The 24,739-nt window shown below is 36.8% G+C and overlaps 1 protein-coding gene across 2 annotated transcripts in view; it reads right to left on the bottom strand.

The window, feature by feature from the left end:
• The window catches only part of CSNK2A1 (casein kinase 2 alpha 1), a 62,075-nt gene that overhangs the window by 33,897 nt on the left and 3,439 nt on the right, over positions 1 to 24,739 (bottom strand). The window contains exon 2 of one of the 2 annotated variants that reach the window (XM_081291555.1): positions 11,605 to 11,691. The exons of the other annotated variant lie outside the window; for it this stretch is intronic. Within the exon in view, the coding sequence (XP_081147681.1) occupies positions 11,605 to 11,627 (23 nt within the window). The 5' untranslated portion in view covers positions 11,628 to 11,691. The remainder of the gene's footprint in view (positions 1 to 11,604; positions 11,692 to 24,739) is intronic. 2 annotated transcript variants of the gene reach the window in all.

Raw genomic sequence — 24,739 nt, forward strand, 5'->3', positions numbered from 1 at the left:
GTTACATAAATGTATGTTCTCAATGGCCAGAAAACAACAACAAAGTCATTCAAAGTACCAAAACTTCTCCCACCCAGTACTGGGGATTGAACACAAGGGTACTCTACCACTGTGCTACATCCCCTTCTCATCCAACATTCCTTCAGGCATACTGAGGACTGGATTCAGGGCCTTCAACATGCAAGGTGAGCACTCTACCACTGAGCTATATCCCCAGCTTTTCGAATTTTTAATTTTTTAGACAGGATCACACCAAGTTGCTGATGCTAGTCTTAAACTTTCTATCCTTTTGTCTAAGCCTGAGTTGCTGGGATTATAGGTATATGTCATACTTAAAACAGTCTATAAAATTTTTCAAATATTTCTTTGATTTTACCAATAATAGTGCAAATTGAAACAGGCACACACCAAACAAACAAAATACCGAAAGCAGATACTTTTCTTATTATTTTCCTTCTTCCCAAAGACATATCATCTGAATTATAGGATAACTACTACGCCTGCACTGACAGCAGGCAGAAGACATCAGGAAAACAGGTAAGATATGTGTGTGTGCTTATTAAAACAGCCAAAATAATAAAGCAGCATTAAATGAACAGATATCTAAATATCTTTATAGACACTCTACTCTCCTGCACTTTTTGTTTTTGTTTTATGGTACTGGTGACTAAACCCTAGGCTTCACATAAACTAGGCTAAGTGCTCAACCACTAAGCTATAACCCCAATCTTTTTTTGTTTTGAGGCAGAGACTAAGTTGCCCAGGGGGGCTTTGAATTTGAGATCTTCCTACCTCAGCCTCTGGGAGTAGCTGAGTTACAGGCCTGCATGCCAGATGCTTGTTATTTTTTAAACCAATAAGACACCCTTCATTTGTGGCTCTCAAAGCCCCTTTTCTAAGAGCTTAAGAACTTGTAAAGCCAATGGGCACAGTAGTGCGCGTGCACATCTGTAATCCTAATGGCTCTGGAGGCTGAGGCAAGAGGATTACCAGTTCAAAGTCAGCCTCAGCAACTTAGTAAGATTCTGTCTCCAAAAAACAAAAAAGGCTAGGGATATAGTTCAGTGATTTAGCACCCCTAGGGTTCACTCCCTGGTACCAAAAAGAAAAGAAAGAAATTATAAAACACCACCAATTTAGTAACTGTGACTACATGCATTAGAACGATTAGAACAAGTAGTGTTCCCTAACTGGTAAGAACCTGTACTGGCCTTCTTCTAGTTTTCACCTAACTGCACTTATGGAGTAAAGGGAAGAGCAAGTGAGATGATCTTCCAGAAAGGGCTTAGAAACAATACTAATATTAAATGATTACCATGACATAGCTCTTTAGTGAAAACTAATAAAGAGGAACTTATCTTCATTTTCTTTTTTAAAAAATATTTATTTTTAGGTGTAGATGGACACAACACAATGCCTTTATTTTTATGTGGTGCTGAGAATCCACGTCCCACCCATGCTGGGTGAGCGCTCTACCACTGAGCCACAATCCCAGTCCCTTTTGTTTTCTTTAAAATACAAAAAGTACAGGAACTTTTAGCTTGTGAAGGGTAAATTGTGGCCAAACATAACTTTACAAAAATAAGTGGAACTATTCCTCAATATCTATTCACTAGTCCATGCTTCTATTGCAATCTTACCATCCAGTCTTCCACAGCACTCTTTAGGCCTTGACATTCTCTGTGAAGAGCACAGTATGACTAATTACTAATGAACCTCTTGAGATTCTCAAGTACTATTCTGAATGACCTGTACAGCTCTGGGTTTCATTAACTGGGACCTAATTTATGAACTGGTGGATTTGATTCTCCATTGGGAGGCTGACTAGCTACTGTTTTGCAGTATCCCAAAGAGATGCTTCTCTTTACTTTCATGAAAACTAAATAGTCTGCTTTCAGTAAAAGATACTCACATGAATTTCAAATGGTTGGCCTTCATTAATTATATGGGGGGGGGGGAATAAAATAGGATTCCTGAAACGTGGCTCTGCAATTTCAGGTAAGTGGAAATACAAGGCTAAGAAAGGGATAGTGTTGAGGGGGCAGGGTTGTGGCTCAGTGGTAGAGCACTTCCTAGCATGCATGAGGCACTGGGTTCAACCCCGGCATCACATAAAAATAAAAACAAATAAAAATATTGTGTCTACAACTTAAGAAAAAAAAAAAAGAAAAAGAAAGGGTTGGCAACAAACAGGTTATGTCATCAAAAACAAACATTATTTTATTCAGATATAGTATTTCATTTGCTCCTATGTAAAGTGTTTGTATATTTCATATGCAGCTTAACAGAAAGGAAAACAAGAACAGCCTAAATTTCTTAAATTACTAGTTTGGTTCTTTCAAACATTCAAAAGAGCCTTTGTCCATCCCATAAATACATAAACATCTACTATGAAAAGCACTATGCTAGGATTTAGGAATACAGCTGTCCTTGAGTTTCTTCAAGGGATTGGTTCCAGAATGCCCTGCAGACACCAAAATCCACAAATGCTCAAATTTCTTATCTAAAATGACACTGCATTTGCATATAATCTATGCACAGCCTCCTGAATGCTTTTAATTAGATCTACCTTATTTATGCTGCAATGTATAATATGTATGATACCTAATGCAATGTAAATGCTACATAAATAGTTGTTACACCGTCTTGTTTAGGAAAAAAGAAAAAAGTCTGCACATATTCAGTACAGATGCAACTTATCTTTCCGAATATTGTATTTTTTAAAATATTTATTTTTTAGGTGTAGATGGACACAACACAATGCCTTTTATTTTTATGTGGTGCTGAGAATCGAACTCGGGTCCCGCCCATGCTACGCAAGTGCTCTATGGCTGAGCCAGAATCCCAGCCCTGAATACTGTATTTTTAAATCCTTGACTTGTTGAATCTACAGATGCAAAATCCATAGATACACAGGGCTAACTGTAATAATGAATGAGCAAGGCAAATCAGGTGTTAGAAAATTTAGACTTATTTAAGATTTATCTGTGGACTCAGAAAAATGGAAATCCACTGAAAAAAATTTAAGCAGAAAAGTGGCCTATAGGTATTGAAAAAACAACAACCAAAAAAAAAAAAAAAAAAAAAAAAAAAAGTCCTGGGTACGGTGCAGGACTTAGGAAGACAGAAGGCTATTACAGTGGCCTATGTGAGAGAATGATGGCTGCTTTACCTAAGATGGCAGCAATGGAGACAGGTGAAGAATCTGTAAAACAGATTTTTTTTTTTTTTAAGAGAGAGTGAGAGAGGAGAGGGAGAGAGAGGGAGAGAGAGAGAGAATTTTTAATATTTATTTTTTAGTTCTTGGCGGACACAACATCTTTGTTGGTATGTGGTGCTGAGGATCGAACCCGGGCCACACGCATGCCAGGTGAGCGTGCTACCACTTGAGCCATATCCCCAGCCCTGTAAAACAGAATTTGTAGTGTAAACTCAATCACCCTGAGTAGATTAGAAAATGTGTTTGAAAGGTGGAAAGCCACTCAGATTTCTGGCTGAACAGATTATTGGTGCCATTTGAGGAGACAAAAAATTCTGGAAAGTAACTCACAAGACAGTTTTGGTCTTAATGTAAAAATGGCTTTGTGATGTTCAAAAGATATTCTGAACATAGTTAGATATTAGAACATAGTTAGATAAGAGTTTCTTAGCTTTAAATACCTAATCCTCTCAATGATTCTATGAAGCCGCATTACTTTCGCTAATGTACAAATAAGAAAACAACCCAAGAAAATTCAGCAGCTTGATCAAGAATACCCAGTACAGATGGAGTTGATATTCAAGCCAAGTTAGATGCTTTTTACCACATAAGAGTCTTCAAATCTTAATTTCATTATTGGATCTTAACTTTCCAAAATCAAGACTCCATCGTCCAATATCACCTTTAAAATTCATAGCACCTAGCCCATATTATGTTCCCCCTAACTCAGCCTCCCAAGTAGCTGGGATTACAGGACTGCACCAAAAACACCTGGCTAATGGGAAGACCAATCAATCTTATCTTTTTGTTTTTTGGTTGTACCACGGTGGAATCCATGGCCTTCTGCATACTAGGTAAGTTCACTACTGTTAAGCCATATCCCCAGCCAGGTCTTATATATATTTTTTTTCTTTCCTTTTTAAATTATTTTTAAAAATTTATATATGACAGCGGAATGCATTACAATTGTTATTACACATATAGAGCACAATTGTTCATACCTCTGGTTGTATACAAAATATATTCACATCAATTCATGTCTTCATACATGTACTTTGGATAATGATGATCATCACATTCCACCATCATTTATAACCCCATGCCTCCTCCCTTACCCTCCCACCCCTCTGCCCCATATAGAGTTCCTCTATTCCTTCCATGCTCCCTCTCCCTACCCCACTATGAATCAGTCTACTTATATCAGAGAAAACATTCGGCATTTGGTTTTATGGGAATGGCAAACTTCACTTAGCATTATCTTCTCTAACTCCATCCATTTACCTGCAAATGCCATGACTTTATTCTCTTTTATTGCTGAGTAATATTCCATTGTGTATATATATATATATATGCCACATTTTTTAATCCATTCATCTATTGAAGGTCCTGGTTTTATATTTTTTAAATAAAACAAAATGAAGCAGCCATCAATCAAAGTATAAGGTTATCTGGTGCACTTCAGGTTATCTGGTGCAAAATCAGGAAAACTGGAAAAAAAAATTGAGCCATAAGTTCTTCTTTTTCAATAAATTTTTTTTTGGTTGTGAATGAACCTTTATTTTTTATTTATTTTTTAACATGGTGCAGAGAATCGAACCCAGTGCCTCACACATGTTATGCAAGTACTCTACCATGGAGCCACAACCCCAGACCCAGCGATAAGTTCTTAAGTTAATTGATCCTTCTGCTTTCTTTCTCTCTATACTATAACTTCTTCTATAAGTCTCTCTCTATACTATAACTTCTTCTATAAACAATTAAGATTTAGGGCTGGGGATGTGGCTCAAGTGGTAGCGCGCTTGCGTGGCCTGGGTTCGATCCTCAGCACCACATACAAACAAAGATGTTGTGTCCACCGAGAACTGAAAAATAAATATTAAAATAAAATTCTCTCTCTTTAAAAAAAAAATAAGATTTGTTTTTCTCTCCCCAAAATAATTCAAATTAAGAAACTATTGGAAAAATTTTATTTTAGTAACTTTGACATAGTTTATTTGGAAATTAGGAAAAGGTAACTGAGTACAGGATAACAGGAAGGTCAATTCTCCAATCCCTTGTTCATAATACAAATGTACCTTAAAAATCCAAACTACAGAAAAAGTATTCTTTCCTATTATTCTCATTTTAAATTACTTTACTTGACTCCCCACTGCTACATAAAAGGAAGTATATTTCTAGTAGCTGACAATTTAAGACCACTATATATCTCAAAGCCCTCAGGTTGTGTTATGGTTTGGATGTGAGGTATCCCCCAAAAGCTCATGTGTGAGACAATGCAATAAGGTTCAGAGGAGAAATGATTGGGTTGTGAGAGTCTTAACCCAATCAGTAAATTAATCCCCTGATAGGGATTAACTGAGTGGTAAATGAAATGGTAGGGTATAGCTGGAAGAGGTGGGAATTGGGGGTGTGGCTTTGGGGTATATTGTGGATCTGGAGAGTAGAGTCTCTTTGCTTCCTAATCTCCATTATGTAAGCTGCTTCCCTCTGGAGCCAGCCTTCTTATGGACTAAGATCTTTGAAACTGAAGGCCCTCAAATAAACTTTTCTTCTCCTATAATTGTTCTGGTTTGGTCCTTTAGTCACAGCAAAAAAGCTGACTAAAAAGATGGACTTTGAAGACATGGCTAAGTCTTGTTTGCTCAATGTAGAATATTTTGTCAACAAATTTTCCCTTACTAAAGTCACACAATACCAAAGCCAATGACATGGATCTGCAAAACTATTATTTAATAAAATATAACTAAACTAAAACTCCATTAAACCACAAAGCTAAATTACGCATTGCCAAAATCCTAAATTTACTGACATCATCAACTGTATATAGACTCAATTTCAATGTAAACTCTTCTTGTCCTTAACCAGCCTTTGTGGCTCTGGTTTCCTCCAATTTGGCAACTAAAAAGAAAACCAGAGACTTATTATCCAGTGCCAGACAATTATTACACAAGTCCAATTAGTCATTATTGGTGTTTTGTTTTGTTTTTGGTGGGGGGGTACCAGGATTGAACCAAGGGTGCCATTCCCCACCCCCTTTTATTTTTTGAGACAGGGGCTTGCTAAGTTGCTGAGGCTGGCTTTGAACTTGTGATTCTCCTGCTTGAGCCTTCCAAATTGCTGGGATTGCAGGCATGTGCCACACACAGCATCTGGCCACTTCTGCTACTTTATTTTTACTGAAGAATTTCCGTGTATTTGGGTGGACGGAAGATCGATCTCAGGGGAGCTCTTTCACTGACCTACATCCTCAGTCTTTTTCATTATTTATTTTGACACAGGGTCTTGCTAAATTGCCCAGCTGGACTCGAACTTGCTATCCTGCTTCAGCCTCCTGAATTAGGTGGGATTACAAGCATGCAACATAACACCTACCTTCATTAATTCTTTCAAACCCTAGTGTTTATATTAGTCTACATCAAAAGCAAAACTAAATAACTGTTCCTATCCTTAGATCATCCACACTGAATGAACAAACCTCATAATCACCCAGACAGGATAAGGATTTCTGTAGTAAAGAATGAGGAATGTGGTAGCAGAATACAACAGTCACTAATATGGCAGTATGTAAAAATGTGGATGTGTAACCGTCGTGATTCTGCAATCTGCATTTGGGGTAAAATTGGGAGTTCATAACCCACTTCAATCTAATGTATGAAATATGATATGTCAAGAGCTTTGTAATGTTGTGAACAACCAATAAAAAAATTAAAAAAATTAAAAAAAAGAATGAGGAATGTGCTCAGATTACACAGATGACATGATTTAGGACTACTTGTTTAGACAAAAGGTAGCCCAATGAGGAAAACACCTTTTAAGCCCTGCTGCAGAGAATGAACTGTTCTTCTAACAAGCAGATAGCGAACTGGAAGAGGTGAACAAAATCTGGGGAACAAACTTGCCTTTTCTCCTTTACAAAAGTGGCAATGAATAGAAGGCTAACTAAACACACAAAAGCATAAGTAACTAATATTGAATTACATGTTGTAAATATTCATAGTTGCCTTTAATTTCTGATTTTCTTTTCCTTTCAAATTTAATAGCAGAATGCCATTTAGTAATAAACATTTATTGAACATTTACTATGTTCAGAAAATGAGTGCCTGACTGGACCCTGGAGAGCAAAGAGAAAGTATCTCAGTCCTCAAATAAAGAAAACTAGTCATTATAATCTAAAGTAATTAGTTCTTGAATCAATTAACTCGGAGCTGGGTTGTAGCTCAGTGGTAGAGCGCTTGCCTCATATGTTCGATTCTCAGCACCACAAAATAAACAGATAGATACATATCATTATGTATATCTACAACTAAAAAAATTTTTTTTAAAGAATTAACTCTTGGTGCTCTACTTAATATTCAATCAATGAATATTTACAAAGTACCTAAAATGTTTTGAAGAAAAGTTATTAGGGAAAAAATAACATCTAAGCTTAAGTTTTAAAGATTGCATAGGAAGCATTCAGATGAAAAACACTAAAACAAACAAACAAACTTTTAAGCAAATTAAGAATTTTAAAGAGCTACAGTTTGTCTCCTAAAATGACCAAAGGCTAGCGTATTGTGTTATTCCCTATAAGAAGCTCATCAGATAAGCAAAAACTTTGTATCTGATTTGGAGACTATTAGTCTACCACATTCAACCAAGACCATTTGTGTTTAAAACAAACAAAATCATTAATTCACAGTCATTGCAATTTTTTTTCTTCCTTTATCCATTCATTCCCCACACAAATCAGTTTTACTGCACAGGTCACAAAACAAAATGCCTAGAAAGGCAAGTAGCTAAAGGTGTAGAGATGATCTCTAAAAAATGTGGTTAGAGCTTGGTTTCCAAAGTAAGAAACCAAGATTTTTCTCATTAATGGTGAACTAGGTTATTTGGACCCACCATTCCACTGAGAACAACTAAAGATAATGTGCACAGGCATGCTCTTTCATTCTTAAATAAGAAAGAGGAGCAATTATAGCCAAAAGAAAGAAAATGAGAGCCTAGAGAAGCAAATCAAGGAAATCTAAAGGACCTTTGTTGATCCCCAAGAAGCAGAATTTTGTTCTGATTTAAGTCACAGTCAAGAGTCACAATGTGAGAAGTCTAATAGGAGACCTTTCCCAAAGGTACCAGGAACTTCAGAGAGCTAGCTACACCCTTAGTGTAGTGCTGAGTGGAAGATCCACAGAGGAATTAAAGTTCTATTGGAGAGAATATCTTACGCTTGTAAAGTGTTCTCTGGATGCCTGACCAAAAAAAAAAAGTGCTGTCCAATTTATAATAAAACATAACTAGGAATTGAATATACCAAAAGAACTGGCAGAAGAGACAATAGGAACCACCCCCCCAGGGATGACTGACATTAACAAATGAAATATATTGCAATAATAAAATCAATAAAGCTGAAAAGAAAAGTGAACCAAGAAAAATAGGATAAAAATTAGCAAAAGTCAAAACTATGGAAAAGTGAGAAATAATTTGGTAAAAGGGTTTGATATAGAAAAAAACAAAGTCAAAAGAGAAATCTGAAAACAAGCAGGGATGATTTCATCTGAATAACGTGAGAACAGCTTATATTCCAAAATTGACAATGAATTCAAGATAGTTATACATTTGCAGTGTGCTGAAGAAGAAAAATCCAAAATTAAAATTCTACTACTATAAAAAAAACATTTTATCATCAAGCAATATCTAAGGATAAAGAATCCCATTTGGAAGACTTGAGCTGAAAGAGAAAACAAAGAGCAAAAAAGTGGAAGGTTTATGGAAGACTATATATAAAAGAATAACAATATTTGTAGAACTTACTATCTGGGAAGCTAAGGCACGAGGATCTCACTGGATTCAATCCCTAGTATCACAAAAGGGATGGAGATGTGCCTCAGTGGTTAAGCACCCCTGGGTTCAATTCCCAGTACCAAAAATAAAAATAAAGAGGATAAAGTTATCAAGTAATATTGCATGCTAATAAGTCATGGCTACAAAGTTTTAATATCTACAATAATTACAGAACACAAATAGCATACATTTCCAAACTAGAAAGAAAAAAAAATACAAAGAATGGCAAGGTATTTTTTTTTTTCCAAAAAAACTTTAGAATAGTCAGGAACAGTGGCACACACCTATAATTCCAGCAGCTGAGGCAGGAATATCCAAAGTTCAAAGCCAGCCTCAGTAATGTAGCAAGACCCTGTCTCAAAATAAAGAATAAAAAGGGCTATGGATGTGGCTCAGTGTTTAAGTGCCTCTGAGTTCATCCCTGGTACCAAAAAATTAAAAAAAATAAATAAATCCAGAAGACAAGAATTTGAGGTTGGGGGTTTAAACTGAATTATGACTAATAAAATATAAATGAAATAAATCAACTAGGTAAAAGACAAAGACTATCAGGCTAGATTAAAAATCCAGCCAGGGGTGGGGGCACACACCATAGTTCTAGTTACTTGGGAGGGTGAGGTGGAAGAAATCAACAAAGCCCAGAAGTTCAAAGGCAGTCCTGGACAATACTATGAGGTCTCATCTCAAAAAAGAAGAAAAAGAAAACACAAACCAAATGAACTAGACTTATCAAATCAACTTTGAAAAAGGATAATAAGTCTACAAGCATCATACTGTCTTATTGTAAGACTTTCTACTAATTTACAGCTATCAGTACAATGTGGGACTGGCAAAGGGATACAAAAGATCAATTAAAACAGAATCAAAAAATACAAACATATCCACACAAATAGAGCTACTGATTTTTGACAGAGACAAGGAGAAAATATTTGCAAATCATATTTGATAAATAAAAAACTCAAGAAAGAGGTACATGGCACACACCAGTAATCCCCATGGCTCAGGAGGCTGAGGCAGAAGGATCATAAGTTCAAAGCCAGCTTCAGCAATTTAGAGAGGCCCCCAAACCCCTAAGCAACTGGGCAAGACCCTTTATCTAATACACAAAAACAGCTGGGGAGGTACTCAGTGGTTAAGCACCTCAAGGTTTAATCCCCAATACAAACACAAACAAAAAACCCACCACCAATAACCAAATTAAAAAATGGGCAAAAGACAGACACTTCACAAAAAGATAGAGATAAGGTAATTAAAATAACAATGAACCCCACGTAGTGCCCTGGAGGCTGAGGCAGGAGGATTCCAAGTTCAAGGTCAGTCTCAAAAATGAAGTTAGACCCTCTCAAAATTAAAAAATAAAAACAACCAATGTCTTATAGGTAAATGGACAACAAATGGTAACACAACCACAAAATGGAATATTCCTCAGAGGAAGCAATTTATACACATGGATAAATCTTTTTATTTGCGGGGAAGTGTACTGAGTATTGAACCCAGAGGCACTTAACCACTTAGCCACATCCCCAGCCCACCCCCCTTTTTTAATTCTGAGACTGGATATAGCTAAGCTGCTTAGGCCTCACTAAATTGGTGAGGCTAGCCTCAAACTTGTGATCTTCCTGCTTCAGCCTCCTGAGCTGCTGGGATTACAGGCGTGTGCCACTGCCAGGCAATGTGGATATATTTTACATGTATTTTGTTTTTACATACTGTATACTTTCATTTACGAGTCCAGAAAAACAAAAACCAAAACAAAACAAAAACAGAGATAGAAAACAATGAGTGTTTAATCATGGCAAGTTCTATTTAGTACTATACTCTAGAGATGATTTTATAAAAATTCATAGTATTGCACACCACAAAATGGACATTACTGGACCCAAATACCTAGCCCTGTCTGCTGGGAGGACATAAAAGTAGTGACACTGAGTAGCAAAAAGAATACTTGCAGAGTTCGGCTTATAAATATAATACTCCAATAAAAGGAAAAAGGACTCTTTGAAGAAATGGCTGATTCTAAGATCGAGGCAGGAAAAATACAAGATAGCCTGGCAAATCTTGTTGTCAAAGGATACCAGAGCCAATCTGAAAGCATGCCAATGTCCAAGGAGGGAACAACGTGAACAAAAACAAACGACAGTAATGGATTGTAACCCCGAACAACAAAGCAAATATCCATACTATATAAATGACTAAATTTTTAAAAACCTTCCTTATGTAAGAATTCCAAATAACACGTAGAAACAAAGAAATAGGAGATCACCATGAGATCAGTAATTGCTGTAGGTAAGATCCACTGACAAATACAAAATTACTGAGTAAAGCTTTTTCGAAAAACAGGATTATATGCAGATCCTCAAAGCATATTCTCCAGGATAGTTATTAATTACTATTATGGTCTTAATGTATGCCCACAAATTATTTGATATGCCTCCCTTGAGGAGATGGAGTTTAATTTTCCTCCCTTTCAAAGGTGGGCTGAACTTAGGAATGACCTTCTAATGAGTAAGTGTGAAAAGGAAGAAATAACTCAATGGTGGAGACATTACTGAAATACCAAAAGTCACACTGACATAATATACCTGATATGTGATGAGAAGGGCATTTCACCTCTGTTGTATTCTCAAAAATTCATAAATACAATCTGTTTGAGAAGGCACCAGTCAAACCTAAATTAAAGGATAGTCACAAAATCTTACCAATTGTCTTCAAATGTTTAAAAGTCATAAAAATCACAGAATGGACGATGACATTTTCAGAGACATGACAACTTATTGCAATGTGGTATACTGAATGAAACACTTAAACAGAAAAATGACATAACTGGTTAAAACCCAATTAAATTCTACAATTTAGTCATTAGCATTGTACCAATGTTAATTTCTTAGTTTTAACCACGTACCATGACTACGTAAGACGTTAACAAAGGGTATATAAAAATTTTATATCTGCAACTATTTTTAAATCTAAAATTATTTCAACAGTACAAGTTAAATACTGATAATATGAGGTGCTAGAAAAGATTAGAGCAACTGAAACTCAAACATTGCTGGTAGGAATACAAAATAGTATAGCCATTTGTGATAGTTAAATCTGGTCTGTCAATTTGATAGGACTGACACCCTCCTAGGTTGAGAGAATTCTGGGAGTCTATGAAGACGTTTCCAGAGTGGCATGTGGGACAGTAAACAAAGGGGGCAGACCCATCCTAAATGTGGGTGGCATTGTCCAGTAGGCTGGGGGCCAGATGGAACAAAAAGCAGGAGGAAGCCTCAGCAGGTGCAAGCTGGATTCTTCTTGAGCAGGTACATCTAGTGCTTCTGCCAATGCCCATGGACAGCAGACTGCAGCTTCTTCACTAGTCCCATAACATTCACCAGCTATTCTCCAAAAGAGTTTTCAGGTCTCCAATCTCAGACTGGGGCTATGTCATTGGTGCCTCTTTTTCTGAGGCTCCAATTTCTTGGGCTGAGCAAAGTTGGTCCTCTGGCTCTCCATATGCAGACAGTCATTATGGAACTATCCAGCATCTGTCTCATCATTTAAGCTGCTCTAAGAAAGGCCCTTTTATCATACATACATATGTATACATTTTCTATTGGTTTTGTGTCTCTAGATAACTCTATTACACCATTCTAGAAAACAGTTTGGCAGTTTCTTAAAAAGTTAAACTCATACTTTTCACACGACCCAGCAATCCCACTCACAATTAATTTTACCACAGAGAAATAAAAATTTATATTTACAAAAGCCCATATACATGTTTATAGCAATTCTATACATCATCAACGAAGAGTGAAAACCAAAATATACTTCCAAGATATGGATGGCTAGGGCTGGGGTTGTGGCTCAGCGGTAGAGCGCTTACCTCGTACTGGGTTCAATCCTCAGCACCACATAAGAATAAACAAACAAAATAAAGGTATTGTGTCCATCTATTACTTAAAAAAAAATTAAAAAGAAAAGATGGATGGCTAAACTGATCCATCCATACAATGGAATAATACTCGGGAAAAAAAAAAGGGGAACCAACCACTGACAGAAACATTAATATAATGAATCTCAAAGACAAGATACTGAACCAAGGAATACCACTGTGTGACATTCTTGAGAAGATAAAACCATAACAGAAAACTGGTTACCAGAGATTACTAGTGGTGAAAGAATAGGTGTGACTGACTACCAAAGTTAACATGCAGAAGGTGATAAGACATAATTGTTCTGTGTCCTGGTTGTGAAGGCAGTTATCTAAATCTGTGTGTGTTAAAATTCATATAATGATGCACAAGGAGTATATTTTACTGTACATTAATTTGAAAAACAATTTTTCAAAAAGAAAATAATTCAACCATAAGCTTTCTAAAAGATTCATCTCAAAGCAGGAACAGTGGTACATGCCTCATGAGTCTGTGAAGTGGGAGGATCATTTGAGCTCACTGAGTTTGAAATTAACCTGGGCAATATGGTGAGAACCCATCTCAAAACAAACAAGAAAAATACATTGAAAAAATAACTTACTAGAAATTAAGAAGTTACACACATCTCAAACTTAAAAAACAAATAAACCCAAAGAAACTTGGAAGAAAAAATAAAAGCAGAAATAAGAAAACAAAGAGAATCAACAAAGATAACTATTTCTTTGAAAAGACACAAAAAACTTGATTTTAAAAACTGCTAGTGTGACTGACAACAAATTAGCAAAAACATTCAATATCAAGAATGAAAAAGAAAAAAAAAATAAATTTTTTTTTAAGAGAACAGTAAAGGATACATCACTGTAGGCCTGGTAGCTAGTGAAAGGATATTATGAACAACTCTCTGACACCCAATGGGACACAGAAGAAAAAACTGACATGCAAATGAAAAGCTTGAATTGTCCCTGGATATTACCTGAAGTATGTCATTTAACCTATTTAATTAGTGAGAAAACTGGGAACAAAGGAATTTGCTGAGAGCCATAGCCCAGTTGGCATTTTTGCCAGAGTGGTTGAGAGGTGACCCCAGCAAGCCATTGAGATGAGGATGGTTATGTTTAAGCTGTGTATTCAATTGTATATTAGACCCCTGCTGTCCGCCTGGCCTTTGGAGCCCATTGGTTCGTAGTTCCCATTGGTTGGGGAAGTGTGGGAGTAAGGATTTCCGGTTGGAATGTGGTGTGTCCCGGGAGAAGGCAGCGTGAGTGGCTGAGTGGCGTTCACGGGAGTGCGGGGAATAAAGGAGTTCCTGTTTTGAACCTACAAGGCTGTGTGGCGGCTGGGTTAACACCCTCTCATTCCTTTACTGTCCGGGAGGTAGGTTACACAGAAGACAACCATTCTCCCTGCAGGTGATCAATATGTGGGCTAACAGAGTGGGTTGTATTAACTTGCCAAAGATAGAAAATAGGATGGTACTGGGGCAGCAAACAGTGAGCTAGCTTTCAAAGCTAAATATATGAATCCCTATGTCAGTCCCTGACTCTTTAGACTTATCACCTTTAAACCAGCAAGCCCCAAATCTAGGCGTCTGGCCTCTTTCATTTTATCAGTGGTCCATTCCTTTTTATGGCTGAATCCTATATGGGTAAATCACATTTTGCTTATGAATAATGTTTATATTAACTATGTTTGTTTATAATAACTACGAGGGCTGGGGATGTGGCTCAAGCGGTAGCGCGTTCGCCTGGCATGCGTGCGACCCGGGATTGATCCTCAGCACCACATACCAACAAAGATGTTGTGTCCGCCGAGAACTAAAAAATAAATATTAAAAATTCTCTCTCTCTCTCCTCTCTCACTCTCTCTTTAGAAAAAAAAATATATAATAACTATGAATAATATTGCTATTAAATATTTGTGTAAGAGTTTTTCATGTTTTTTAAAAATGAATAACCTGTTCAGTTGAATTATATATTATTTTTTTAATAAGTATTTTAAAAAGTAACAGTTTAGTTTATTTTTTAGTTTGTCAAAAGGAGGAAAAAAGGTGAAAGGTGGGGAGGTCTACCTGTCTAGCAATAATGAATTCTTCCCTCCTGCACTGACAAAAATCAGATCTGCTGAGATCTGCCTATTCAACAATAGGCATTTTTTTAAAAAACATATTTTGAAGACTAAACCTAGTGCCTCACACGTGCTAGCAAGCGCTCTACCATACAGCCACAACTCCAGCCCCTAACAACAGGCTCTTTTAAAACCCACCCACTAGAGATGCTGTTAGTAAACCTGGACAACTCTATTCATTTACCTTACTGGACTGATTCTTGAAGACACTTGAGCTTCAATCTTTGCTCTATACTATATAAATTTATAAATAAATTTAAAAAGTAATGAAAAGGTGAAACAATTGTCTGGACTACAAGATATGGCACTAAAAATGAAGTTCACCAATGAGATCAGAGGCTATAAACTCCCTGAAAATGTATACAAAGTGCATGTGCACATATATTTTGAGGAAAAATTTATTACAGGCTTAGAGGAATCTGTAAACCATTAAAAAAAAAAAAAAAAAGAATTACCCACTTAGACAAACAGGAAATGCACATTTTAATCAGCATTTGTGTGTGTGTGTGTTTTGCTAGGAATTAAACCCAGGGCCTTGCACATGCTAATCATGTGCTAAGCTACATCCCCAGGCAGGAAATGTACATTTTTAACATTGTAAAAGATCCATTTTAAAAGGTTAACTTGATGATATACATAAAATATTTTTAAAATTAAGTCGCTCAAAGTAAGTACATCTCATCCTTTCCCAAAGGAAGAAAAGACAAAGTAGCCTAGGCTTCAAGTTATATTCCAGCGCTAGACCCAAGCTTGATGAATGAATGATTAACAAAATGTCAGCTTCAGGAAAGATACAGTGGCATTTAGAGTCAGGTGAGGACAAGTTTTACAGAAGCTAACTTTATTTTGCCTCACAGTACTGCTTAAGAAAATACGAACTTGAGGGGCTGGGGATGTGGCTCAAGTGGTAGCACGCTCGCCTGGCATGCGTGCGGCCCGGGTTTGATCCTCAGCACCACATACCAACAAAGATGTTGTGTCCGCCGAGAACTAAAAAATAAATATTAAAAATTCTCTCTCTCTCTCTCTCTCTTTTTAAAAAAAAAAATACTTGGGCTGGGGATGTGGCTCAAGCGGTAGCGCGCTCGCCTGGCATGCGTGCGACCCGGGTTCGATCCTCAGCACCACATACCAACAAAGATGTTGTGTCCGCCGAGAACTAAAAAAAAAAGTAAAAAAAAAAAATTAAAAAAAAAAAAAATACGAACTTGAGCTGGCCATAGTGATACACGCCTTTACAGGGATCTGGAGTGCTGAGGCAGAAGGATCACAGGTTTTTTTGTCTTTTTTTTTTCTTGGTGGTTCTGGGGATTGAATCCAGGGCCTTGTGCATGTAAGGCAAGCACTCTACCAACTGAGCTATATCCCCAGACCAGATCACAAGTTTTGAGGCCAGCATGGCCAATTTAGTGAGACCCTGTCTCAAAATTAAACAATAAAAAGAAGTGGGGTGCAACTCAGTCATAGAGCACCCCTGGGTTCAATCCCTCATACAACAAAACAACAACAAACACTTGAATTTCTTCACAAGTGACCAACATTAAATCATTTAGTCTTAAAAAAAAAATTCCTTGAATCATTTGTGAAAAACAGAATTATTTCAGAGTTAGATAGATACCTGAAAATGGTCTTTTCTAAACCTGAAGCCAAATTCAGATTAGTGATCCCTTGAATCTTAAAAACTGTTAAGACACCCAATTACTGAACCTTCTAAATCAGTGCTTTCAGCCTTTTAAAAAGGTCATGATATAGAGAAAAAAAAATACTGTTTGTATGGACACTGGAGTAAATGATCAAGAATACTCTGGATCTAGATCATGTGGCTACACTGTACCTCACACAAATGACCAGGTCTTAAAGGACCAGCATCTCATTTCATCTCAAACTCATTTAAAGTATACTGGTTAAGAAATTCTGATTTATATAACTTGTGGAGATCCTAACCTGAATAGTCAAAACCATGCAGAAGAGGTTAAGAACATTATTTCATAATCACCTTTATTTCAACACACATGCAATCACCTTCTACACTTCCAAGTATAGTCCAGAAGGTCTGGAAGGTCACCAGCACAAAAATAAAACATCAATCACAAAGTAGACCTCCAAACCATAGCTTGTAAGTAAAAAGTAAATAAGATAATGTAGATAGTATAAAAGTAAATAGGATAAAACATGTGGGGCTGGGGATATAGCTCAGTTGGTAGAGTGCCTGCCTTGCATGCACAAAGCCCTGGGTTCAAACCCCAGCACTACAAAATAAATAAATAAACAAACCTTACAATAAAAAAATACATATGAGTAAATGAAGTTTTCCTCCTCCCACTTAATTTTTTTATGGTACTGTGCATCAAACCCAGCGCCTCACGCACACCAGCCAAGCACTCTTATCATTGAGCTGCATCCCCAACGCTTACTTTATTTTATTGGCGGGTACAGGGGATTTAGTCCAAAGGCGCTTTACCACTGAACCACATCCCTAGCCCTTTATATTTTTTTCGACAGGGTCTCCCTACATTGCTTAAGACCTCACTAAATTGCTGAGGCTGGTCTCAAACTTGTGATCCTCCTGTCTCAGCCTCCCAGATTGCTGGATTACAGGTGTGTGCCACGGCACCTGGCCACTATCCTTATTTTCAAATTCTATTTCGAGATAGGGTTCCACTAAGTTGCCCAGGCTGGCTTGAATTTGCAATCTTCCTGACTCAGACTCCAGAGTTGCAGCCACCTTGCCAGATATGCTCCTCCAATTAATACTGATTCTCTTTTCCTGTCTTAATTTAAGCTGAGATGTTTAATGCTATCGGTAATCATGGCCAACAGCATTTTCCCTCACATATCAAACTAATGCCATGTAAAGAGAAAAGTTTTGCTTTGGTTTATAAATTGAGAATAAAAATATATCTCCAGAGGTTAATAACTAGCTCCCTGACAACTTCCTGACTCTTTTAGCCTTCAAATTCCAAGACTGCAGGCGCACACTGAATTAAGAAAACAACCTGTTCAAAGTCAAGATAATAATGTTTTTTTCCCCCATGGTTTATTAAGCTCTTTGAAATTTGGAATATAAATATCCATAATAAATCCTGAATTTATGACATTTCTGCTTATGTGAACCTGCAGGATATTTAACTTTTAAGAGATTATGATCCTTCATATCACTGGGGCTTCTATTTTTATTCCTACCTATTAAGTATACAAAAGTCTTATTTTAAAAGCCAATACATACAATATTTCTAATATAAACCAAGAAGTAAGGCAAAACAAAAAACGTTAAAAGTGTCTGGGCTCTCTGTGTGAAAATTTCATTTCTCTACTTTTAAGTCAGAAGGATCAAAGTATCGATGTTACATAGATGACACAGCAACAATGGAAGGTTTTCCAATGAAGTGAGGCATTACCAAGCAGTTTGATTTGGTTAACACAGTTCTATCCTAAAATTTGAAGTTAGCGTTGTCTTCTATAATACAAAATATAATAAATGACAGGAATCATCATCTGCATACTGTACCTTTTGATCAGGCAACACAAGCAAAAAAAAGTCATAATGTGAAACTATTCCAATGGCCCAAACCAATGGAACCAAAAGATGGAAAACTTTCAGACCTAGAGTAATCAAAAGCGTAATCCAGGATTTGTCTTTAATAATTACTGCTACCATATGAATGACCCTTACAACCAGATGAGAGGCATACTTCCATTCTATTTTTTATTTTTTGGAGATACTGGGGATTCAACTTAGGGGCACTCGACCACTGAGGCACATCCCCAGCCTTATTTGGTACTTTTATATAGAGACAGGGTCTCACTGAGTTGCTTAGCTCCTCACTTTTGCTGAGGCTGGCTTTGTACTAGAGATCCTCCTCCTCAGCCTCTTGATGTGCTGGGATTACAGATGAGTGCCACTGCACACAGCACATACTTACATTTTAGAAGTCAACAAGTTCAAAAGCTGAAAAAACCTGCCCCAAATCACAGGCTCACTAACCGATGATGCGAGATTTGAACCTAGGTGGATTTTGAACTCAAGACCCAAACAGGTTCTTTCTACTAAATCCAACACTATAAGCTGGTCACCAGGCCACAGTTGTATAAAATAAAAGATGGAAAAGCTTTTCTGTGTGACTGCCAAGGGGGACGGGGAAAGAGGAAGGGGTACAAGATACGCCCTCCCCATACTAGCTAGGTGGCAGGATCTATGGGCCTTGGTGTTGACTTCTTTAAGGTGCAACAAATCCTATGAGTTTTTAAGATGTATGAAAGTCATCCTGGTAAAAGTTTCCCAAAACTGTCAGAGATAGGTTGTGGGGGGGAAAAAAAAAAAACCCACTACATGTAGCAAGAGCATATAAGTAGCTACAGGTATACGGTGAAGTCCTTAGTTGCAGTTTCTGAAAAATTCTTCATGGCCTTAAGTGTGGCATGCAACATTTTAGAAGGAAAAATGAACTGGTCAGGCACAGATAAATACAAGCAAATGATGAAAACATTTTATTTGATAGTGATAATCTCACAATAAATTATATACAAAAATGCACTTTTGAATACTTACTATTTTAAATGCCAGACAATAAAGTCTGTTTTATTTTTTTAAAAAAGGATGGGAGAACAACTCCAGTACGAATGGTCATTTATAGTTATTCAATATGATCATAAATACACACTTTATAAGTACTAATAAAGGTAAATTCCTACTCCAAGGAATTTATATCTTAAAAATACAGAGCAAGGCTAAGATTGTGGCACATGCTTAGCAGAGTCCCTGGGTTTAATCACCACTATCACTACCAAAACACACACACACACACACACACACACACACACACACACAGAAAAAAATGACAGCAACCAGAGCAAACTAAACTAAGTGGATTATCTGAGTGAGCAGGACTTAGAGAAGATGTTAATGCAGGAAGAAGTCCTCCTGCAAACATATCCCTATCACATGATATTCAAACAATTCCCAAATCACACTAAAGTACTACAGAAAATAATTTCTGACCCCACATCTATAGAGCAAACCTAGAACTTAATCCTGAATTTGAGACAAAAACTTGTCTATTTAGAATCAAGAGGATCCTAGACTCATCAAGACAATATACCCTCTGGCAATATACACAGTACCTGAGTAACTAAAACAATCTACACTGGTCCTTGAATTACATACAGATCCACCCCTAATCAGCAATTAAGTACCTCACCTACCTAGCAGGCCACACCAGAAACAGGAAGTACAAGTCAAAAGTCTCATTAAAACTAAGAATGCTTGGCAGCAGAAAATGAAAATAAAGAGCAGCCTCAGCAATAAACATAGTGTCTTCATTGACAGGGAAGGGAAAGAACAAATACTAATTGGGTCAGGCATTTTATAAATTATCTCCTTTAATCCTCACAGTAATCCTGAGATGATAATATTAGATGGTGCTTTTATTATTAATCTTCATTAAGAATCCTGAGGTAGGAAATACTAAACCCCATTTTACAGATGAAGAAACTGAATATAAGTTACTGAGGCAGAGATGAGAAACCACGCTTGAGAGGTTAAATGAGCTTCCCCCAACTCCCGAATCTTTCCCACTATCCCGCTGCCTTCTACCACCAGCTGGCCATCTCAACTAATTCCTGATCCCATTCCCACCCTCACCCCTTCATTTCTGTAGCTGTTTTAGAAAGTATAGCTAAGACACAAAGTATAGGAGTTTTCATTGAGATAACACCTTCAAATGTTACTAGGTGGTGGCAAAATATATCTGACAAAATGTCAACTGTAAGTTTGAGGGCAGGGACAATCTGGAGATCTTTTGCACAGTACCTGCAAGAAATGTAGCAGGCATTTAGGACCTGCTGAATGAACATCTTTTGACTGGTTATAAATCCAATAGCCAACAATGGCTATTTTGTACTTTCTGACAACGACACAATTTGTTTTTAGAAAATAATTTACCCATTCATTTATAACAGGGTGGTTTTCTTAAAATTTAGAACATTAGAGAGATAGCTAAATTGAGAAATGCCCATTAGAACATTAGTCATAACTTCAGAAAAATTCCAAGTGTTCACTATTCCAAGCAATCTAAAATGTTTCAGCTAATAAAAATCTTGTCAGAAAAACCCACAAAAGCAGAAAGTGTAAAAAGAACAGCCAATATAAAGGGCATTTAAGATGATAAACATACAAAATTATAAAGATTAACCTAATCCTGGTTATTTAAACACAAAACCCTCATTTTAGATAACATTTTCTATGCAAGACAATATTATCATCACTAATGTTAAAAAAAAAAAAAAAGCTTTCCCATGATAGCAACTGTTGCTAAGTAGGTTTTTTTATGTCTAAGGCTGAAGACACAGAATTTCTAGGACCCAGAAAATGCCACTCCAAGCTTTATCTTGCAATACTGTGAATTATTTTACCCTAAACTTTTAAAAGGCTCAATCCTTGATTCCCATTAAAAGGAGAAAAAAAAAAAGATATACTACATGTGACTGTGTGTATACTAAGTCTGCTGAATTCTACTCTGAAGCACACAAAAAGCACACACAAGAAAACTACCCATTGTCTTTAACCCAAGGCAAATATATCCTTTGTTACAATGACAGCAGCCACTTTTCCTTAATAATCCTAGAGGAATTTCTTCATTTGAAAAGCTGGCTGGCCTAGATTTCTATTAAAAAATAACTAAATTATATGCTACTTTTGAAATTATTCATCTTAGGAGCCCAAAGAAATTTAGATGTAAGAACACAATAATACTCCTATGAAACAAACTTGGCCCAGGTCACCCAGTAAACTGTGACAGACCAAGGATCAAATCCAGTTTCTCATTAAATCAAGTATTATAAGCGTTATTTATTATTACCTGAAAATGCAAAGCCCTTACTTCATTCAATGGTAAATCAGTTTCTGAACTCATACAAATTGTAATATTTATGAAAAAATTGCTGTACAGTTTGTCAAAACAGCTATCATAAATGTTATAAACAGTTAATATTTTGAAGACACTTATGTGTTAGGTAACATATTAAATGTGTTAATATATATATATCTCCATTAATCCTTACAATGACCCTATTAAGAAAAAGAGAAAGTAACTAGTCTTAAGTAATGCTTTTGAAAAGTGAACCAGGCATGGTAGTGCACGCCTATAATCTCATTTCCTCCATTTAATTAACAGGATACTATTAAAGAACAAAAACAAAAGATTTTTCTTAAAAGAAACTCATTCAGGCATGGTGGTATGTGCCTATAATCCCAGCAACTGAGCAGTCTATAGTAGGACAGCAAGTTCTAGGCCAGCCTAAGCAATTTAGCAAGACCCTCAGCAACTTAGAACCTGATTCAAAATAGAATGGCCTGGGGATGTAGCTCAGTGGTAAAGCATCCCCACATTCAATCCCCAGTGCTAAAAATTAAATAGGACAAAAAAATCTAGAAGCTCCATTATGTAGTTATGCTTCCTAAATCTGACTTTTAACCCCAAATGACAGTGATAGGGAGAAAAGGTCTTACAACATCAAGCTGGGGTAGGGTGGAAGATACAACATATAGATCAATGTATAACTGGTTATTAATTCTTAAAAACATATTACCCATTTCCATGTCCTCTAAAAATGCATCATTAGGTCATATAAACCTACTATTTAATCAAGTAACAAAATTTAAGGAAGTAATTATGCTGTTTAGACAATAAGTTTATTATAGACATGGAAAAATTACCAATTTATAAAAATCCTACCAAAATGGGCCAGAGTTCTAGAATCTATATTTACCAATCTAGTCATCTATCTCCTTCAAACTGAATCTAGTAATGGAATATTTAAACATTCAGGAAGAGGCCTTACTCAACACCATTTTTCTGTGAAGTCTTTTTTTTTTTTTTTTTTTTTGTGGTTCTGGGGAGTGAATTCAGAGGCATTTAACCACTAAGCCACATCCCCAGTTCCCCCCCTACAATTTTTTTTTTTTTTTTTTTGAGTCAGGGCCATGCTAAGTTGCTGAGGCTGGTGTTTAACTCGGGATACTCCTGCCTCAGCCTCATGCACTGCTGGCATTATACTCTGTGAAGACTTTCAGACCAAAGTGCTCTGGATTTTAAAATTCTAAAATAAAACATTAGCTTTTTTACCCGTTTTGGTGGTAGCAGAGACTGAACCCTAGGACAGTCTATCACTGAGTTACATCCCTAGATCTTTTTGAGACAGGATATTGCTAAATTGCTGAAGCTACCTTCAATTTGTTGTCGTCAGCTTTCAGAATTGCTGGGATTACAGGTATGCACACCATGCCTGGCCCTGTATTAGTTTTCTATTGTTGCTGTAACAAATTACCACAAACAAAACAATGCAAATTTATTTTCTCAGTTTCTAGAGCCAGAGTTAGGTGGGCTTAGGTGGGTCCTCTGTTTAGGGTTCTGAAAGCCCCCAAACCAGGGTTTTCACCAGTTACATTCATCATTGGACACTCTGTCCTGCTCATTCAGGTTGTTGGGTGAATTTAGTTCCTTGTGGTTGAAGGACTGAGGTCCCCATTTCTCTGCAGCTGTCAAATGGGACTGACCTTTGCTTCTAGAGACTGCTGCATTTTGTATACTTTTCATGTAGCCCCCTCCAACAAGGGCAGGTTGAGTCTTCCTCATGCTTCAAATTTCTAACTTCTGTCTATTTCTCTGACTCCAGCTAGAAAAAGTTATCTGCTTTTAAGAGTTCATGTGATTAGACTAGACCCACTAAGAAAATCCAAGATAATCTTCCAATTTTATGATCCTTAAGCTTAAAGGTCCCATAAAGTTCCTTCTGCTACATAACATGCTCAGATTCCAGAGATTAAAACAGACAAAGGGATGGGAGTTGGTGTGGAGGGCATAATGCCTACCACCATCTACCCTCTGACATCCAAAGATTCAAATCTCTCCCAAATGCAATACATTCATCCCATCCCAAGCTTCCCAAAGGTCTCATATCACTACAGTATCAACTCAAAGTCCCAAAATCTCATCTAAAGCTTATCAATTCAGACAGTCCCAATTCTCATCCTTTAATTCAGGTATAGGACATTCTGTATATAATAAAATTAAGCACAATACCTGGGCCATTATTTTTTTTAAAGGTTATCTATTTCCAACATACTATAATGAGACAGGTATAGAATAACTTCACAGGCATTCTACTTCAACTGAAGAAAATTTAAGGGGAAAGAGAGCCACACATTCAAAGTCATTTTCAGAGCTGGGTTGTAGCTCAATGGTGGAGCACTTGCCTTGTACATGTAAGGCATTGGGTTCAATCCTCAGCACCACATAAAAATAAATAAAAATACAGGTATTGTGTCCATCTACAATAAAACATTAAAGAAAACCGGCAAAGTCATTTTAAAATTCATTCTATTTTATATTCTGGGAAAAATCCTCTGAGCCTTTTAGCTCCGCCCCTCTGGGCTCCTGGTTCCACCTCTGAGTCACCCTTCTTTTTTTATGAAAAAGCAGCACATTCACGTGCAAGTATGTGAATAGTTTTCTCCACTTTCTTCCTGTCAGAATTTGGGAGGGGTCTACCAAGCCTATTTAATTTCCATCTCTTTTGATTGAAGACAGCATTGTTTCCGCTGGCATAAAATTATCAAGAATCTAGGGGGCTTTACATGAATTTCACAAGGTTCACTCTCTTAGACATCCACAAATAA

The sequence above is a fragment of the Spermophilus citellus genome (assembly GCF_964194105.1).
Source record: "Spermophilus citellus genome assembly, chromosome: 4".
In the NCBI taxonomy this organism is placed as follows: Eukaryota; Metazoa; Chordata; class Mammalia; order Rodentia; family Sciuridae; genus Spermophilus; species Spermophilus citellus.